The sequence below is a fragment of the Schistocerca americana genome, chromosome 4, assembly GCF_021461395.2.
Source record: "Schistocerca americana isolate TAMUIC-IGC-003095 chromosome 4, iqSchAmer2.1, whole genome shotgun sequence".
In the NCBI taxonomy this organism is placed as follows: domain Eukaryota; kingdom Metazoa; phylum Arthropoda; class Insecta; order Orthoptera; family Acrididae; genus Schistocerca; species Schistocerca americana.
Window position 1 is genome coordinate 331,880,270 of NC_060122.1, and position 17,439 is coordinate 331,897,708.

Consider the following 17,439-nt stretch of genomic DNA (forward strand, 5'->3'; position numbering starts at 1 on the left):
CTGAAGACTGGTTTGATGTAGCTCTCGATGCTACTTTATCCTGTGCGAGCCTCTTCATCTCCTAATAACCACTGCAGCCTATAGCCTTCTAAATCTGGTTACTATTTTGGTCTATTGGTCTCCCGCTATGATTTTAGCCCCCCCACCCCCCCCCCCCCCCCCACCACACACTTCCCTGATCTCTTGACGTATCAGTAACAGAATGTGTGCTATCAACTGGTCCTCTCTTTTGGTCACAAATGAAACTATAGAATGTGTAGACTACACAAAATTTCTTGGTATGCATGTTGACAGTCAGTTAAAGTGGGAAGAACATATTAAAATACTTAGTAACAGAATCGCTACAGCATGCTATGCTCTGAGAATTCTGACTGCAGTTTGTGATACTACATGTGTCAGATCTGTATATTTTTCTTATATCCACTCTGTTATTACCTATGGAATAATATTTTGGGGAGTCAACAGTAAAAATATTCAAATAGTTTTCAAATTACAAAAAAGAGCAATTCGTATAATAACCAAGAGTGGCAGTAGGGCTCACTGCCTTGAACATTTCCAAAAGCTGGAAATCCTAACTGTCCCCTGTGAATACATTTTTCAAAGTGTTATGTATGTAAAAAAAAATATTGACTGCTATATGAAAAATTCATTAGTACACAGCTATGAAACTAGAAACCAATTCAATCTGCATCTAGAGAGGAAAAATAAAGTTAAAACTCAGCAGAGCTTGTTGTACAATGCTGTTAAATTATACAATAAATTACCCCAAAAAATAAGAGATATTGACACAATCGGACAGTTCAAAACAAAACTAATTTTTTTTTTATTAAATAAAAGTTATTACGCAGTAACGGACTATCTGAATTAAAACATGTAGTGTAATTAAAGTAGCCTGCATTGTAATACATGAGGAAATAATTATGATATGTAATCAAAAATTGTACAGTACTATAAGAAAATTACAAATTACACAAGGATATAAAACTAATTTAAGATACCTCAAAAATGTGTGTAAATACTAATTTTATGTGTATAATTTTAGGTATATTGCATTGTATATGATTTTGCTGACGAAATCCACACAATGTAAATTGTTACATGGATTAATAAAGAAATCAATCAATCAATCAAATTTCTTGTCTCCCAATTCTAATCAGTACATTCTCATTTGTTAGATGATCGACCCATCTGATATTCAACATTCTTCTGTAGCACCACATTTCGAAAGCTTCTATTCTCTTTCTATCTCAACATTTTATTGTCCATGTTTCATTTCCATACATGACTACACTCCAGATAAATACTTTCAGAAAAGACTTACACCTGTATTCAACATTAATAAATTTTGCTTCTTCAGAAATGCTTTACTTACCATTGCCAGTCTATCTTTTATATCATCTCTACTTTGGCTATCATTAGTTATTTTGCTGCCCAAATAGAAAAACCCATCTACCACTTTAAGTGCCTTGTTTCCTCGTCGTATTCCCTCAGCATCACTTGATTTGATTCAACTATGTTCCATTACCCTTGTTTTGCTTTTGTTGATGTTCATCTTACATCCTCCTTTCAAGACACAGTCCAATCCATTCAACCAGTCTTCCAAGTCATGTGCTGTCTCTGAAAGAATTATAGTTTCTTCCCCCTGAACTTCAATTCCTACTCCAAATTTTTCTTTGGCTTCCTTTACTGCTTGTTCAATGTACACATTGAATAACATGGTCGATAGGCTACAACCCTGTCTCATTCCCTTCTCAATCACTGTTTCCTTTACATGCCCCTCAACTCTTATAAATGCCATCTGGTTTCTGGTTTCTGTTCAAGTTGTAAATAGCCTTTCGATACCTGCATTTTACCCCTGCTACCTTCAGAATTTCAAAGAGAGTATTCCAATCAACATCTTCAAAGCTTTCTCAAAGTCTAGAAATGCTATTAATGTAGGTTAGTCTTTCCTCAACCTGTCTTCTACAATAAAACATAGGGTCAGTATAGCCTTGTGTGTTCCTACATTTTTTCAGAATCCAAGCTGATCTTTCCCAAGGTTGGTTTCTACCAGTTTTCCAATTTTTTTGTACAGAATTTACGTTAGTACTTTGCAGCCACGACTTATTAAACTGGTGGTTTGGTAATTTTCACACCTTTCAGCAATTGATTTCTTTGGTCTTGGAATTACTACACTCTTCTTGAATTCTGGAGGTATTTCACCTGTCTCATACATCCTGCACACCAGATAGAAGAGTTTTGTCATGGCTGGCTATCAGCTCTGACAGATTATAGTCAACTCCTGGGGCCTTCTTTCAATTTAGATCTTTCAGAGCTCTGTCAAATTCTTCTCACAGTGTCATATTTCCCAACTCACCTTCAGCTATGTCCACTTTCCTTTCTATAATATTGCCTTAAAGTTCAACTCCCTTGTACAGACCCTCTATACACTCCTTCCACAATTTGGCTTTCCCTTCTTTGCTTAGAACTGGTTTTCCATCTGAGCTCTTGATATTCAAACAGCTGTTTCCCTTTTCCCCAGAGGCCTCTATAATCTTCCTATAGGCGGTATCTACCTTCCCCCAAGTGAAATATTCTTCTAAATCCTTAAATTTGTCTTCTAGCCATTCGTGCTTAGCCATTTTGCACCTCCTGTCAGTCTCATTTTTCAAGCATTTGTACTCCCTTTCACCTGGTTCATTATCTGTGTTTTTAAATTTTCTCCTTTCTTGAATGAAATTCAATATCTCTTGTGTTATCCATGGATTTCTATCAAGCCTTATCTTTTTACCTATTTGATCCTTCACTGTATCATCTCTTAAAGTTATCCATTCATCTTCTACTGTATTCCTTTCTCCTATTTTAGTCAACTTTTGCCTAATCCTCCCTTTGAAACTCTCAATGACATCTGGTTCTTTCAACTTATCTATATCCCATCTCCTTAATTTCCTACCTTTTTGCAATTTCTTCAATTTTAATCTACAGTTCATAACCAATAAATTATGGTCAGAGTCCACATCTGCTCCGGAAACATCTTGCAATTTAAAACCTGGTTCCTAAATCTCTGACTAACCATTACATAATCAATATGAAACCTTCCAGTGTCTCCACATCTCTTCCACGTATACTACCTTTTCTCTTATGGTTCTTACATCATGTATTAGCGATGATTAAATTGTGATCTGTGCAAAATTCTACCAGACAGGTTTCTCTTTCATTCCTTTCCCACCAGTCCATATTCACCCACTATGTTTCTTTCTCTTCCTTTTCCTACTATTGAATACCAGTCTCCCATCACAAATCAATTTTCATCTCCTTTGACTATCTGAATAATTTCCTTTATCTCATCATATATGTCTTATATCCCTTCATCAACTGCAGAGCTAGTTGGCACATAAACTTTCCCTACTGTGGTACGCAGGGGCTTCGTGTTTATCTTGGTTATGATAGTGTGGTCACTGTGCTGTTCATAGTAACTTACCCACATTTCTATCTGCTTATTCATTATTAAACCTACTCAAGCATTACCCCTACCAGACTTTGTATTTATAACCCTGTATTCATCTGACCAGAAGTCCTGTTCCTCCTGCCACATAACTTCACTAATTTCCACTTCATCTAACTTCAACCTATCTATTTCCCTTTCTAAATTTTCTAACCTACCTGCCTGATTAAGGGATGTAACATTCCACACTCCAATCTACAGAATGCCAGTTTTGTTTTTTACAACATCCTCCTGAGTAGTCCCCGCTCTTTGATTTGAATGGGGGACTATTTTACCCCTGGGATATTTTACCCAAGAGGACATATCATCATTTACCCACACAGCAGAGTTGCATGCCCTCAGGAAAAATTATGGCTGTAGTTTCCCCTTGCTTTCAGCTGTAAACAGCACCAGCACAGCAAGGATGTTTTGGTTGATGCTACAAGGCCAGATCAGTCAGTCATCCAGACTGTTGCCCCTGCAACTACTGAAAAGGCTGCTGCGCCTCTTCAGGAACCACATGTTTGTCTGAATTTAATATGGAGTTCAGTCTAAATTTTTATGCTACACATTAATGGCAGATGTGTGAAATGCAATTCCTTTAAAAGTACGATAAACTCCTCAGTAGATGACCAAGACAAGAGAGAACATAAACTTAAACATGAACTTCACTGACAAAAGGCTGAGAAGGTAAGAGATGCTATGAAAGAAGACTCTGAAAAATCGGCTTCTGATAGCTCCTATTACTATTTTTCCATTTGATTTGAAAAAGTCATTACCCCTCCCAAAACTAACATGCCAAAAAGCTTATAATACATGTAATTTATACCTTTATAACTTAAGTTCCAAGAGTTATCAACAGGACTAGGCCACATGTACTGTTGAGATGAAACTGTAGGATCTCGAGGCTCATGCAAAATCATTACATGTTTAGTCAAACAAAAATGTAGAGCACCAACAGCAAAACACATTGTATTATACAGCGATACATGCACAGGACGAAACCGGAACCGGAAGATGGCGTTAAATTTACTGAGGGTAGTTTTGAGTGAAGACACCAATATCAAAGCCATTGATCAATAGTTCATTATCACTGGTCATTCTGGTCTTCTGAATGACTTTGGCTCAACTGAATTGTACAGGAAGTGTCAAGGGATGTTTTGCCCTCCTAACTGGTTTAGAGTTATCACGAAATCAAAGAAAAAGAATCCATTCTCTTGCTGTGATGTCTGGTGAAGAGCTTTTAGTAGTAGAAAATATGGAAAAAACTTGAGACCGATTGATAAAGAAAACCTAGTTTCACGGCTAAAGATGCAATGGATTAGATATCAGAAACTTGATCCAGATACAATCTTTTACAAGGAGAACATGTTTGATGAGCTTCCATTATTCAAGTTGAACATCAAACTATCAGGAAAATGAGGACAGCTGTTATCACTAACAAATGCACCTCTGTCTCAACTCTACAATGGACCGACACATGCAGGGTGCAGGGAGGAGTGCAGTACCTTTTAGCGTACATTTTACATCCCCCGTATACATCACACGTACTACTTAAACCTTCACACTTCTCGCTCTGTTGAAGCAGTGGATCACTGTTTGCTGATGATCCTAGGGATGCTGAGTAGCAGGAACTTGTGGCGGATATCAAAGTAGAGGACACTGATTTCCAGCGTGTCTTTTTACATAATATACTTCCCTTAAATAAACTAAACAGTTATTCTTTTTGTTGATTGTGCAAATTCTTTCCTGAACCATATGCTCTGTCTGTCTAAAGCAAAAGTTGTGTAAGTTACCTAAGTGCTTATAAGTTACTTATAAAGTGGGGATGGGAGTTTCAATGAACTTTCTCCAAATTTCAGATAAAAGAGTGAATTTATTGGTGGCAGACATTCAACTCAGGTTGATTTTTCATCAAACAGAAAAATCCTAGAAGCTCCTGAAATCTAGCCCTTGGTATAATGTAAATGATGAAAGTAAGCCCTCAAGAATGTAACCAGAGATCATTCACAGACATACTTTTTGCACCTGTGACACCTCGAGTACACATGATGGCTCTCAATTTTTCCTGTTCCCCACGTGACATGATCCAACCACCATTTTTTAGTACTTTTCACACATTTGATTCTGCACATTTCTTCATGAGATGTAGCATTGCTTTGTCAAAAATAAAACAGGATATGATGAAAGAGTCATCTGCTCATTTGCAAGTGTAAATAGTAGGACTTCCTCTCTCCTTTAGAATGTTTACAGCCAACTTTCATCCAGAAGATGAAAAATTGGCAACCTTCCATTTGGTTCCATTCCTAGCAATCATCTTTGTAGAGGCACTCACTTGGGCCTGCTGTGATGGATAAGGTGAGGATTTGCATAGATAAGCATCCTCCACTAATCCCTCCTTCATTTGCAATGTCTTCATCTTCACTTGTTTCTGATACAAAATCCTTATTTTTATCAGAGATGTCAATTCTGTTTCAACGTTGGAATTCTCCAAGGGCTATAACAGTTCATCAGAAAGTCCAAGCTGATGATACATGTTCAAAAATGTCTTTCAAAGACAAAGAATATTACCTGAATAATATGATATAAACTGTGGCAGACTGAATTGTGCATGTGCCGAGATGCAACAATGAACAGCAACAACTCTGCATGACTTCTGACTGTTGCCACTTCATTGCTGGATTATTTGCACATACTCAGAAAATGTTGAAGAAAGAAACAAAGCCAAACAGATAATTGCACCATCCAAGAAGAAATCTTGGGAAGACTTTGGAAACAGGTTGGAGACTATGGGTCAAGCTGCTGGAAAACCATTCTGGAGTGTAATTAGCAGTCTTTGAAAGGGAGGTAAGAAGGAAATAACAAGTATTTTGGACAGGTCAGGAAAACTGCTGGTGAATCCTGTGGATGCCTTGGGCAGATGGAGGGAATATTTTGAAGAGTTGCTCAATGTAGGTGAAAATACGATCAGTAATGTTTCAGATTTCGAGGTAGAATGGGATAGGAATGATGATGGAAATAGCATCACATTTGAGGAAGTGGAGAAAATGGTCAATAGATTGCAGTGCAATAAAGCAGCTGGGGTGGATGAAATTAAGTCGGAACTCACCAAATACAGGGGAATGTCAGGTCTTAAATGGCTACACAGGATAATTGAAATGGCGTGGGAGTCGGGACAGGTTCCATCAGACTGGACAAAAGCAGTAATCACACCAATCTTTAAACATGGAAACAGAAAAGATTGTAACAACTACAGAGGTATCTCTTTAATCAGCGTTGTGGGTAAAATCTTCTCAGGTATTGTTGAAAGGAAAGTGCGAGTACTAGTTGAGGACCAATTGGATGAAAATCAGTGTGGGTTTAGGCCTCTTAGAGGTTGTCAGGACCAGATCTTTAGCTTATGGCAAATAATGGAGAAGTGTTATGAGTGGAACAGGGAATTGTATCTATGCTTTATAGATCTAGAAAAGGCATATGACCGGGTTCCTAGGAAGAAGTTATTGTCTGTTCTACGAGATAATGGAATAGGAGACAAACTTTTACCCGGATAGTCAGGCAGCAGTTACGAGTTGACGGTAAATTGAGTTCATGGTTCAGAGTAGTTTCAGGGGTAAGACAAGGCTGCAACCTGTCTCCACTCTTGTTCATATTATTTATGGATCATATGTTGAAAACAATAGACTGGAGGGGTGAGATTAAGATATGCGAACACAAAGTAAGCAGTCTTGCATACGCGGATAACTTAGTTGTGATGGCAGATTCGATTGAAAGTTTGCAAAGTTATATTTCAGAGCTAGATCAGAAATGTAAGGACTATGGTATGAAGATTAGCATCTCCAAAACGAAAGTGATGTCAGTGGAAAAGAAATATAAACGGATTGAGTGTCAAATAGGAGGAACAAAGTTAGAACAGGTGGACTATTTAGGATGCATATTCTCACAGGATGGCAACATAATGAAAGAACTGGAAGTGAGGTGTAGCAAAGCTAATGCAGTGAGCGCTCAGCTACGATCTACTCTCTTCTGCAAGAAGGAAGTCAATACAAAGACTAAGTTATCTGTGCACTGTTCAATCTTTCGACCAACTTTGTTGTATGGGAGCGAAAGCTGGGTGGATTCAGGTTACCTTATCAACAAGGTTGAGGTTACGGATATGAAAGTAGCTAGGATGATTGAAGGTACTAGTAGATGGGAACAATGGCAGGAGGGTGTCCACAATGAGGAAATCAAAGAAAAACTGGGAATGAACTCTATAGATCCAGCAGTCAGGGCGAACAGGCTTAGATGGTGGGGTCATGTTACACGCATGGGAGAAGCAAGGTTACTCAAGAGACTCATGGGTTCAGCAGTAGAGGGTAGGAGGAGTCGGGGCAGACCAAGGAGAAGGTACCTGGATTCGGTCAAGAATGATTTTGAAGTAATAGGTTTAACATCAGAAGAGGCACCAATGTTAGCACTGAATAGGGGATCATGGAGGAATTTTATAAGGGGGCTATGCTCCAGACTGAACACTGAAAGGCATAATCTGTCTTAAATGATGATGATGATGATGATGATTCAGAAAACTAATTACAGGAGTGTCAAATTGATCCCTTCTACCATTCGAGGTTTATCAAATGAAATGTTGAAGAAAATAAATATTTTGTAAATTCTAACACATCATCATAAATAAGAGAAAAAACTGTAAAAGGTCATAATTTCACAAACACGTTAAAAAAATTAGAACTGACACTGAAGAAAAAAGTATTACGAGGGTCATTATATAGTAAGAAGACATTTCACTATCAATCTGAGTCTTAGATAGGTTCTTTTTTTAGCTCAAGAGTTTCTTTCAGGAGATAGTACAACAAGACATGTTTATTAGAATAATTTAAAAATCTATTTCATCTCTTCTTTGTCTAGGATAGTAAAATACTTCAAAAGAAAGTCGACAGTTGAGTGTTGACAAGAAAGATTTATTTACTTGCAGGGTAAATATTGCGTAATTTAAATGGTGAGAAAACATTTTCTTTCTAATGACCTTGGATCAATTATTTTTGATGGATAAAACAAAACAATTTTCCATTTTCATCCAATGAAAAATTTCATGTAATATTTCTTTATTCCGTTTTGCATTACAACGTTTTACTCATTAGGTCTGCAATATTTCACTAGCGTAATCACTTAAGATATGGGCTGCAGCAGTATTCTATTTCAGGTTTGTAAAATTCGCTAACCTCAAAAAGCAAGTGTTTCTCACCTCTAAATGTGAAAAAGGGCTCTAAAAATGTGTTGTACGCTAATGTTCACATTAATTGGTAGTTTACACTCAGTATGTGTGTGATTATTACTGTACTTACTTAAGGAGGGGAAGTGACAGTGGTACAGAAAGTATTCTTTGCCACATATCCTAAGCTAGCTTGCTGTGTGTACACTTAAATGTAAATATTAATTTAGTCATTTATTGCCTTCTTATTTCACTGTCAGTGCTCCTAGTAAGTGAAAATTTTCCTGTAGTGCTGTGCACACACATTAAGTCTCTAATTTTATTTTCTCTTCGTTCAACTTGTCATATTCTAGCTCTCCCTCGACCTATCTATCTTTTCCTCTCACTCTTTTTCCAATAATTAGTCATTCATTAGCATCCATATCTCATTCTCTCTTTCCCACTGAATCTTGGCTATTTGTTCATAACACTTCATTGTAATGTGTGACTCCTGATTTAGGGTTAAGAATATTTCTACCTTGCCTTTAGTGAACCTACATTCATTCTTTAATCCAGTTGTTTATCTGTATCCTTTAAAAAAATAGTTTTGAAAGCCATGAGACTGTAAATATGTACATGTACCTACATGACTTCTAAGCACGCATCTCACACAATACTTCTTTTTTTCATTCCATATGTATGATACATGTCAAGGCAATAAAAGGCAACACACATTACAGTGTAATTAAAAGTATACAGATAAAATAGCAGCAGCACAAAAACTGTACAACAAATATGCACATCCAAAAAAGAGCACACAACAAGTGAAGATAAAGAATTTGTAAGCACTTACTTTCATACAAATGAGGTATAGATGACTGGTTTTGAAACTGGAAGAAACTTCTCTCCAGCATATATTCCGGATTAATTTCTTCCACACGCAAGAGATTGAGTACCATATTATAAGTAAGATGGAAAGCTGAGTTTATGGGATCTGGCAGGCCTTGCACAATGTCACGGCCTACAGCTGGGCTCACTTTTTCATCAATCATAAGGATTACAATTCCTTTTTCATCCAAACCACGTCGACCTGCTCTTCCAGACATCTGAATATATTCTCCTGATGTAAGCTATAAATATAAATGCAATGTCTAGAAATTGTATCAAGAAAGAAACTGCATTTATCACTACTATTAAAGCATGCAACACTACTGAAGGACCTGGATAAAATAAAATTAACATTCGCTTAATTTGGTGTAGAGTCACTTCTGGCATCCCAGACAACACTTATCCTGGGCGTCAAAGCATGTATTCAGAATGAGATTTTCACTCTGCAGCAGAGTGTGTGCTGATATGAAACTTCTGTAAAGTTTGGAAGGTAGGAGACGAGGCACTGGCAGAAGTAAAGCTGTGAGGACGCGGCGTGAGTCGTGCTTGGGTAGCTCAGTTGGTAGAGCACTTGCCCACGAAAGGCAAAGGTACTGAGTTCGAGTCTCGGTCCGGAACTCAGTTTTAATCTGCCAGGAAGTTTCATGCTAACACCTAATTAATGGCGAAAAAAATTTTGATTTTTAAGGTCTCTTCGTGTGTTGCCAACACTTAGATATACATCTTTTAATCACACCATTTAAGGTTCAAATATGTCATTCCTTGCCCGCGAAAGGCAAAGGTCCCGAGTTCGAGTCTCAGTCTGGCACACACAGTTTTAATCTGCCAGGAAGTTTCTTTTCAAAGCATGTATTGTTACTCCTGAAGGCAGTCACTGGGATTTTATGCAATTTCACTCGGATTTTATGCAATGACTCTCATATAAATTGTTTCAACAGTTAGATTCTGGAGGAGAGTAATATACCTTAAATGATTATCTGCTACAGATTACAACAGCTTGACAATGTTCAAATTCAGTAACTGTGGAGTCTAGAATAGGGGTATTATCATGGTGCAGTTTACACACCATGAACAATGCTTCATCTAATGAATGAACATGATGATATCAGTTAGCTTCACATAGCTTACTAGTTCAGGCCACAAGAAATGAGGGTATGACCATCCATATCAGGAATGGGTTGTAGACCTCCCCTGTGATTCTCCAGATGTCAATCAATACTGCAGTAGGCAAAAGACTAAAAGTACACTGTCACACCACACTGCACATTTGCACTGGAAGTACTTAACATTTTGTGCTCCTAGCACAGACATCAGTATTTTTCTACCACAGCTATTGAGTACATGCTATGCCAATCAATCATTTAATGAATTTTGGTTTTAACAATGCAACACTACACATGAATAAGTACATTTAAACCGAACTTTAGGCGCATTTATTCGTGATTTTTTCTTTTATGCTCCTGTTTCTTCAAGTGACTGTGCAAATTTCAATAGTAATTTCCCTGTGATGGTGTAACCACAGACTGATAAACACCATATTCATATTTCTGTTTATGAATTTCCGAAACTTAATTTCAGTTAAAGGTATAAACGTATAGAACACTATCTTTACTGGACAAGAAATGAGAAAGGAACTTCAACTTCATTGTGAATTATGCCAGTTCTCACCACAAATGATGTAGAAAATTAAGTTAGTATGAATCCAAATCAAGTTTCTTTTGTAGGACAATCCAATGCTTTGACTGAGTCTCAGTACTAAGTTTTTCATCAAGAGACAAGGTAGATAGAAAATACAAGGAAAAAAACCTACTCTCAATAAACTACGACCTACACAATGCATTTCAACAGAACTTTTGATCAGTTAAAAAAAAATTATTTATATAATCAAGAAGCTATAAACTTTAGTAAAAGACAGTAATTTTTTGATAATCAAATATTTTTACTTCATGAACTATGATAATGTCAACATTTCCTACATTTTCCACACTGATGTGCAAATCATCCTCTTTGGTAATTTATATACTTTGTTTTAAAATTCTCATGTTTAGTTCTCTAGAACAGTCATTGATATCATTCACTTCAAGAACTATTTTTTCACTAAGGAAACTCCTCCATCATATGACAAACTATTTTCTTTCAAGAATGATCCCTCCTCTTTAAAGCTCTCCCGACAACACACTCCCTACACCAATTCTGTAACAGAGATAAAATTTTGCTAACAGTTCTTACCAACATTTACTCATGTTTATAGCTTCTACTATTTAATTTGCTTACTTAAAATATATATGATATAATTACATAACGAAAATCCTTTCCATCAAATTTTCGAGGGCCAGTAAATAACACCGTTCTGGCAGGCATATTAAGACCCATTGCAAAAGTTTCAGTAGCAAACAAAGCTTTTATTAAACCTTCAGCAAATAGTATTTCTATAGTTTCCTTCAAAATTGGCAATAATCCTGGAAAAAAGTAAAAAAATTTTAGATCACCTAAACACTGTAACATCTCTAAAAACAAACTCCAACCATAGATTTCCCAACAAACCTCCATGGTGAATACCAATCCCTCTTCGAAGAAGTGGTAGAACATTTTCCACCTGAGGAAGCTGACGATCCTCTTTGGATAAAACGTCCATTGCATTATTGAATACTTCATCCACTAACTTCTTTTCTTCAGCTGTAAGATACAGAAAAAAAGTTGTTTCTCACTATTAGTTTACAAACATTTGGTAATGATTCCCACCATTAAATTAAGGATGCAGTTGCACTGCAGAATTCTGTACAAAATGAGACCACTTGATTATTCGTGACAGCTACTGGGAGTGAACTACTGAGTTATTCACTTTATCTGTGATATCACATCAGACTTACAAACAATGAACTACACACAATATCCAAGGAGAAAAATCTCTCCAATTAAAAGTCAAGTGAAGATAGAGGAATAACATGCAGACACATTCTAAAAAATGGCTGGTGGAACCTTGTTCATCCATCTCATTTTTTCTGTCAGAAACACAGAAATGGTTGATGGAACTGAAATTAAACAGGAATTTCCAGATTTGAAATATTGTTCTTGCATCTCAACCAGTCTCTCTTACATATTTTATTGGCTTCTTCCATTTATTACCTGTTGACCATGATTTGAAACTATTTTTGTTTTTGTTTGTTGAAGTTCGTATCTGTTTCATTTATGTAATTTTATTTTCATCTGGTGTTTATTTACATCTGATTTGTAAACTGCCCTTTCTGTCCTCAATTTTCAGATTTTAGCCACTCATTTTCCTCTTATACTGCCTATTGCAACTTGGTTAACATGTGGGCCTGTAGGAATTTCCTAATTAATCTATTAGTTCTAAATGTTTCCTTTCTTTTGCCAGATGAAAGAACTCCGGCTTCTGAATGTTAAGATATATCTTGTGTCAATTTCTGTGCCTGCTTCAAAAAGATATGTAGACTGCTAATGCCAAAATATTGAAGTAATCACACTTTGGAATGGTTTACTTCTGCTGAAAGGACACTACAAGCAAAACAAAAAGAGAAAAGTGAACAACACAGGAACAAACAGAATGTGATACACAAACCAGACTTTGGCATCACGAGATCCAAGAAGTTTTGAAAAAGTGTAGCTAGAAATGGTAAAGAAAGTAACTGACAAGCACAGGATTTAAAAAGTATAGAAAAGAGAAAAGAACACAAACTGGACAAAAACGTAAGTTTCAAAATGTAAAAACAAAAATAAAAAAGGAAAAAAACAAATAAATGAATAATGTTTATGTTGAAAGTGGGAGATGGGTGGTAGGAAGACGCTATGTACTTCAGAAGTGCTGGGGATGGAATAAAAATTACACTAGTGGTACTGCAGGAGTACAAGTTACGGCTATCATTTCACTGAGCAAGCTACCCATGGGGTACTGTGTGTGACACCCATATATTCTGTCTTTATTCATTCCTACAGACAAAATTGCCTTTGTCATATCAAAATAAGCTCTAATTATTACATCTCATCTGTTGTATATCATGACTTGTTTCACAAGTGCACTTTTTTGTTGCTTTTCATAGCAATCAACATTTCCCCATCAGTTAAGATTGCATGAGAAATCCTCTTGTTGCTACTGTGGACGCATTTCGTGCAAAAAGTATGTTAACAGTCAAAGTGCAAGCACTGCTATTAGATGAAGGGTTTGATATGTAAAGAATTATGGAAGTGTGCAACAATGAAATGGATGTTAACAACAGGGAAGGTGACACAGTATCCAGACAATTTGACTGTGAACCTTAGCTGTGAGAACAGGTTTAAATTATACAGGAAGTTTAGTCTCACTGCAGGTCCAAACAGTGAAAACGTTATCAGCATACTGAAACCAAAGGATGAGGATTGATGAAACAACACATTATTTTCATACCTTTTCTAAGAATGCTTCTGCATTCACAGAACTATAGTACTATATTTTGTTCCTCCAAACCAGTTTGTCATTATGGAAATCAAAGGAGATCTGATTTAGACTGGACAAATGTGGATTCAAACCTGCTTGCTCCCACATATATATGACACTCCCCCTCTGCCCCTCCCCTCCCCCTCCCACCACACACCCAAGACCAGTCTATTACAATACAGGAACTCACACTCTACATTTTCATTTTCACATGGACACATTCAATTCTATTAGATACAATTTGTAGAAGTGTATTTATTGTAGCTTGCTATAGAATAATCCCAACATTCATTCTAACCTTTTCTCCTTAATTATAGTACAATCACCCGTGGCAAGACTTCCATGTTGTCTCCAAGCTGTATAGAACCATTTCCCAAGCAGTTAATGCCATCCATCATTCTCATACTAGGTTCTCCTGTGTGCACAGATCAAGTGCATTAGATGCAAGTATTACCCAGTTTGAATGCAAAATTATATATTTGGACTGGTGTGCCATTTCTTTTCCATCACATTATTTTGTAAAGCTATTCATGGTGTGAATACTTCTGTGTGTTAAAACTGTACTGTTCCCTAAGTGAAAATGAATGCGGATTCATCCTTTTAAACACCCAGCGCAAAATGTGCACTCGTATTTTCATTTTTCTAAGTACTGTACCACTGAGAAAAAACTTTCTTTATTTAAGAGGTTGCAAACAATTTTAAGTTAATAACTATGATAATATCAACTAATTTATGTCTTAAAACAATACAATCAACCCTTTATCAAAGGTATTTTCAAAACTTAGAGTTTGTCAGAGTCACAATTAACAGAGAGCAACAGACATTAACTTGAACTGCTAAGGAGCATTACAATAAATGAGGTAGAGAGGTCTTGTGAAATGCTAAGACAACTATCAGGGTTTGTTGCAATTATTCCTAGCAACTCATCTACAAAATTAAATCAAGTGAAAAGTTATGTAGTTGGTGAGTTTGTTGTGGGCTGAAATTTGCAAGAAATGTTTAACTAGCAAGAAAAATAGAGCGAAATAAGAATCATGATGTATTATTAGACTACTGTGTATAACATAATTTTCAAAATATTCCTTTGCACCATATGATGATAATGGCAGAAAGACTCAATGATTACACAAAAGTGTTACCAGTATTGAAATCCAATCTTGCCATCTGCATAGCATAAAGTTCACAGTCCTTTTTGCTGAAACTGAAAATAATGACTGGTGCAAATTGTCTCTCCATGATCATTTTTACAATTTTATAGATGTTCGTTTCGCCTTTCATTCCACCCCGTCGACCCCTCTGGTCACCTTTAGCCGCATCTCCAGCATTCTGCAGAACTGCCATTGCTTTGTTGAAATTGTCCTCCTTGAACTGGCCCTAAAACAAAACAATTTTGCTGGTGAAGAATTACAAGTACAGTTTCTCAAAAAGTTCTACTATTCAATTTTCTACTTACTGCTTCATCCACAACCATGTGAATTCCATCGCCACCAACAGGAAAAATATAGTGCTGTAAAGGCACCGGCCTGTAATCGGTATAGACAACATGGCACGGCTGACGATGTAAATGTGCTACCCATTCAGCAAACTGACGAGCATTTGGGATTGTTGCCGAAAGAAAAACGTAATGTACATTGTCTGGCAACAAAATAAGTGTTTCTTCCCAAACAACACCACGTTCTTTGTCACGCATGTAATGGATTTCATCAAAAACAACCCAGCCTACTTCACGCATTACTTCTGACCCACGATACAGCATATTCCTGAGGATCTAGAAATTGAAAATTTTGAAATAGAGATTATATTACAAAATTAAAAACAGAGAAAGATTATGAAATACAGGCAAAATACTACATCTGAGTACAGTTCAGTTTAAACTGTTTCATATTTCTACCACAAAAGATGCCAGATAATTTCATTGCATAACATCACCTCCGTGTGTCACAACAAACAGATTTCAATGTCACCATTTCACTCACCCAATACAAAGTAAGGAAAGACAACATCCAGGAAACAGTACCTAACTCCGCACTATTATAACACTAACATTTCTGTAGAATTTTGTGTGTTGAATGTGCATTGAAATGCATAATCACTAGACAAAAACTGCAGCAATAATTAAGATTGTGTATAAAATGCAATGGACATATTCAACTGAGAGAAAAAAATGAGATTTTGAATGACAACAAGAATGGACAAAACTGGAAACGTTATTCAAAAACCAGAGAATAATTTTGACTTACCAGTTGACTGGCCAAGAAAAACAAAATCATTCTCCATGCTAATGCACACACATTTATTTCTGAACCACAAAAAAGATGACAAGCATGACATAGTTGCCAAAAGAAAGGCAGGAAGATAAAAGAGTTCTGAAACAAGTATTCACTGAACAACAAACACTTGAAATACATAAACCTGCCTGCACAGATTGTGTGTCCTCTAACACTAACTCTGCCACAATGATCATAGCGATGTAAACAAACAATTACTATTTTGAGGTACAGTCAGTTGCCACTAACCTGGTTTTAGATGGATCGAATAATTTTTATATTTATCCAACACATCTACACCCTGGACGGTGTACTAAGTTTACATCAAAATCACAATCATCCAAAGAGTTCAACAGCAATTCACCTGGCACTATAAGACTAAGAACACCAAAATCTACATATCTGAAGTTGTTACATACCTCTGTTGTCATAATGAGGCAACTAGCCGATGGATTGATGGTAACATCTCCAGTGACGAGCCCAACATCTTTAAATTCTTCATAGAACTCTCTGTACTTCTGATTACTCAAAGCTTTTATAGGAGTTGTGTAAATCACTCTCTGCTTATCACGAAGTGACATGGCAATACTGTACCTGTCAAAAGAACATTTACCTTTAATATAATTTAGGAATTAAAGTTTGAGCATGTACTTTTTTAAGCCAACTGGAAATGAAGCAGATAGATACTAACATCAACATGTAACATGAATTAACAAGACAAGCACAGTCAAACAGTTAAGAAAATAATCTCAATCCAAAGAGCCTAGTACATGTGTACACATTTATATAAATTCAAAATAAAAATTTCTGTCATATCAAAAACATTGTTACTAATTATTAGCTCATTTGGTATTGATGAAGAAAGACGGGCTAGAAGGATGGGACAGAACCAAATCAAGTTAGTAACTGAACAGTTTTACAACTCAATTTTTGTCAACAAGCAAGTTTAAATGTGACATACTGAAAGAAGCACACCAGAATACCAAGATAATTAAAAAGCAACATATTTTCTGATCACAGAAAGTGTGATGTCCCAGCTGACATATGGTTAATAGAACTTTACTGTCTCTGACTAATTGGTATGAAAACAAGCAGATTTATTGAAATATGCCCTTTTGTTCTCTCTTCTTCTAGATGGTATTTTCCACACATACCTTCCATTGCTGACTGTAGAGAAACATCTCACTTCTGATCTCAATTTTCA

General features: G+C 36.4%; 1 protein-coding gene across 1 annotated transcript in view; it reads right to left on the reverse strand.

Moving 5' to 3' along the window:
• Positions 1-17,439, reverse strand: part of LOC124612305 (exosome RNA helicase MTR4) — an 89,869-nt gene that overhangs the window by 36,483 nt on the left and 35,947 nt on the right. Inside the window, exons 4-9 of the mRNA XM_047140421.1 lie at positions 16,655-16,829; positions 15,422-15,736; positions 15,108-15,342; positions 12,081-12,212; positions 11,835-11,995; positions 9,502-9,778 (exon numbers count right to left, since the gene is read on the reverse strand). Of these exons, the coding sequence (XP_046996377.1) occupies positions 9,502-9,778; positions 11,835-11,995; positions 12,081-12,212; positions 15,108-15,342; positions 15,422-15,736; positions 16,655-16,829 (1,295 nt within the window). The remainder of the gene's footprint in view (positions 1-9,501; positions 9,779-11,834; positions 11,996-12,080; positions 12,213-15,107; positions 15,343-15,421; positions 15,737-16,654; positions 16,830-17,439) is intronic.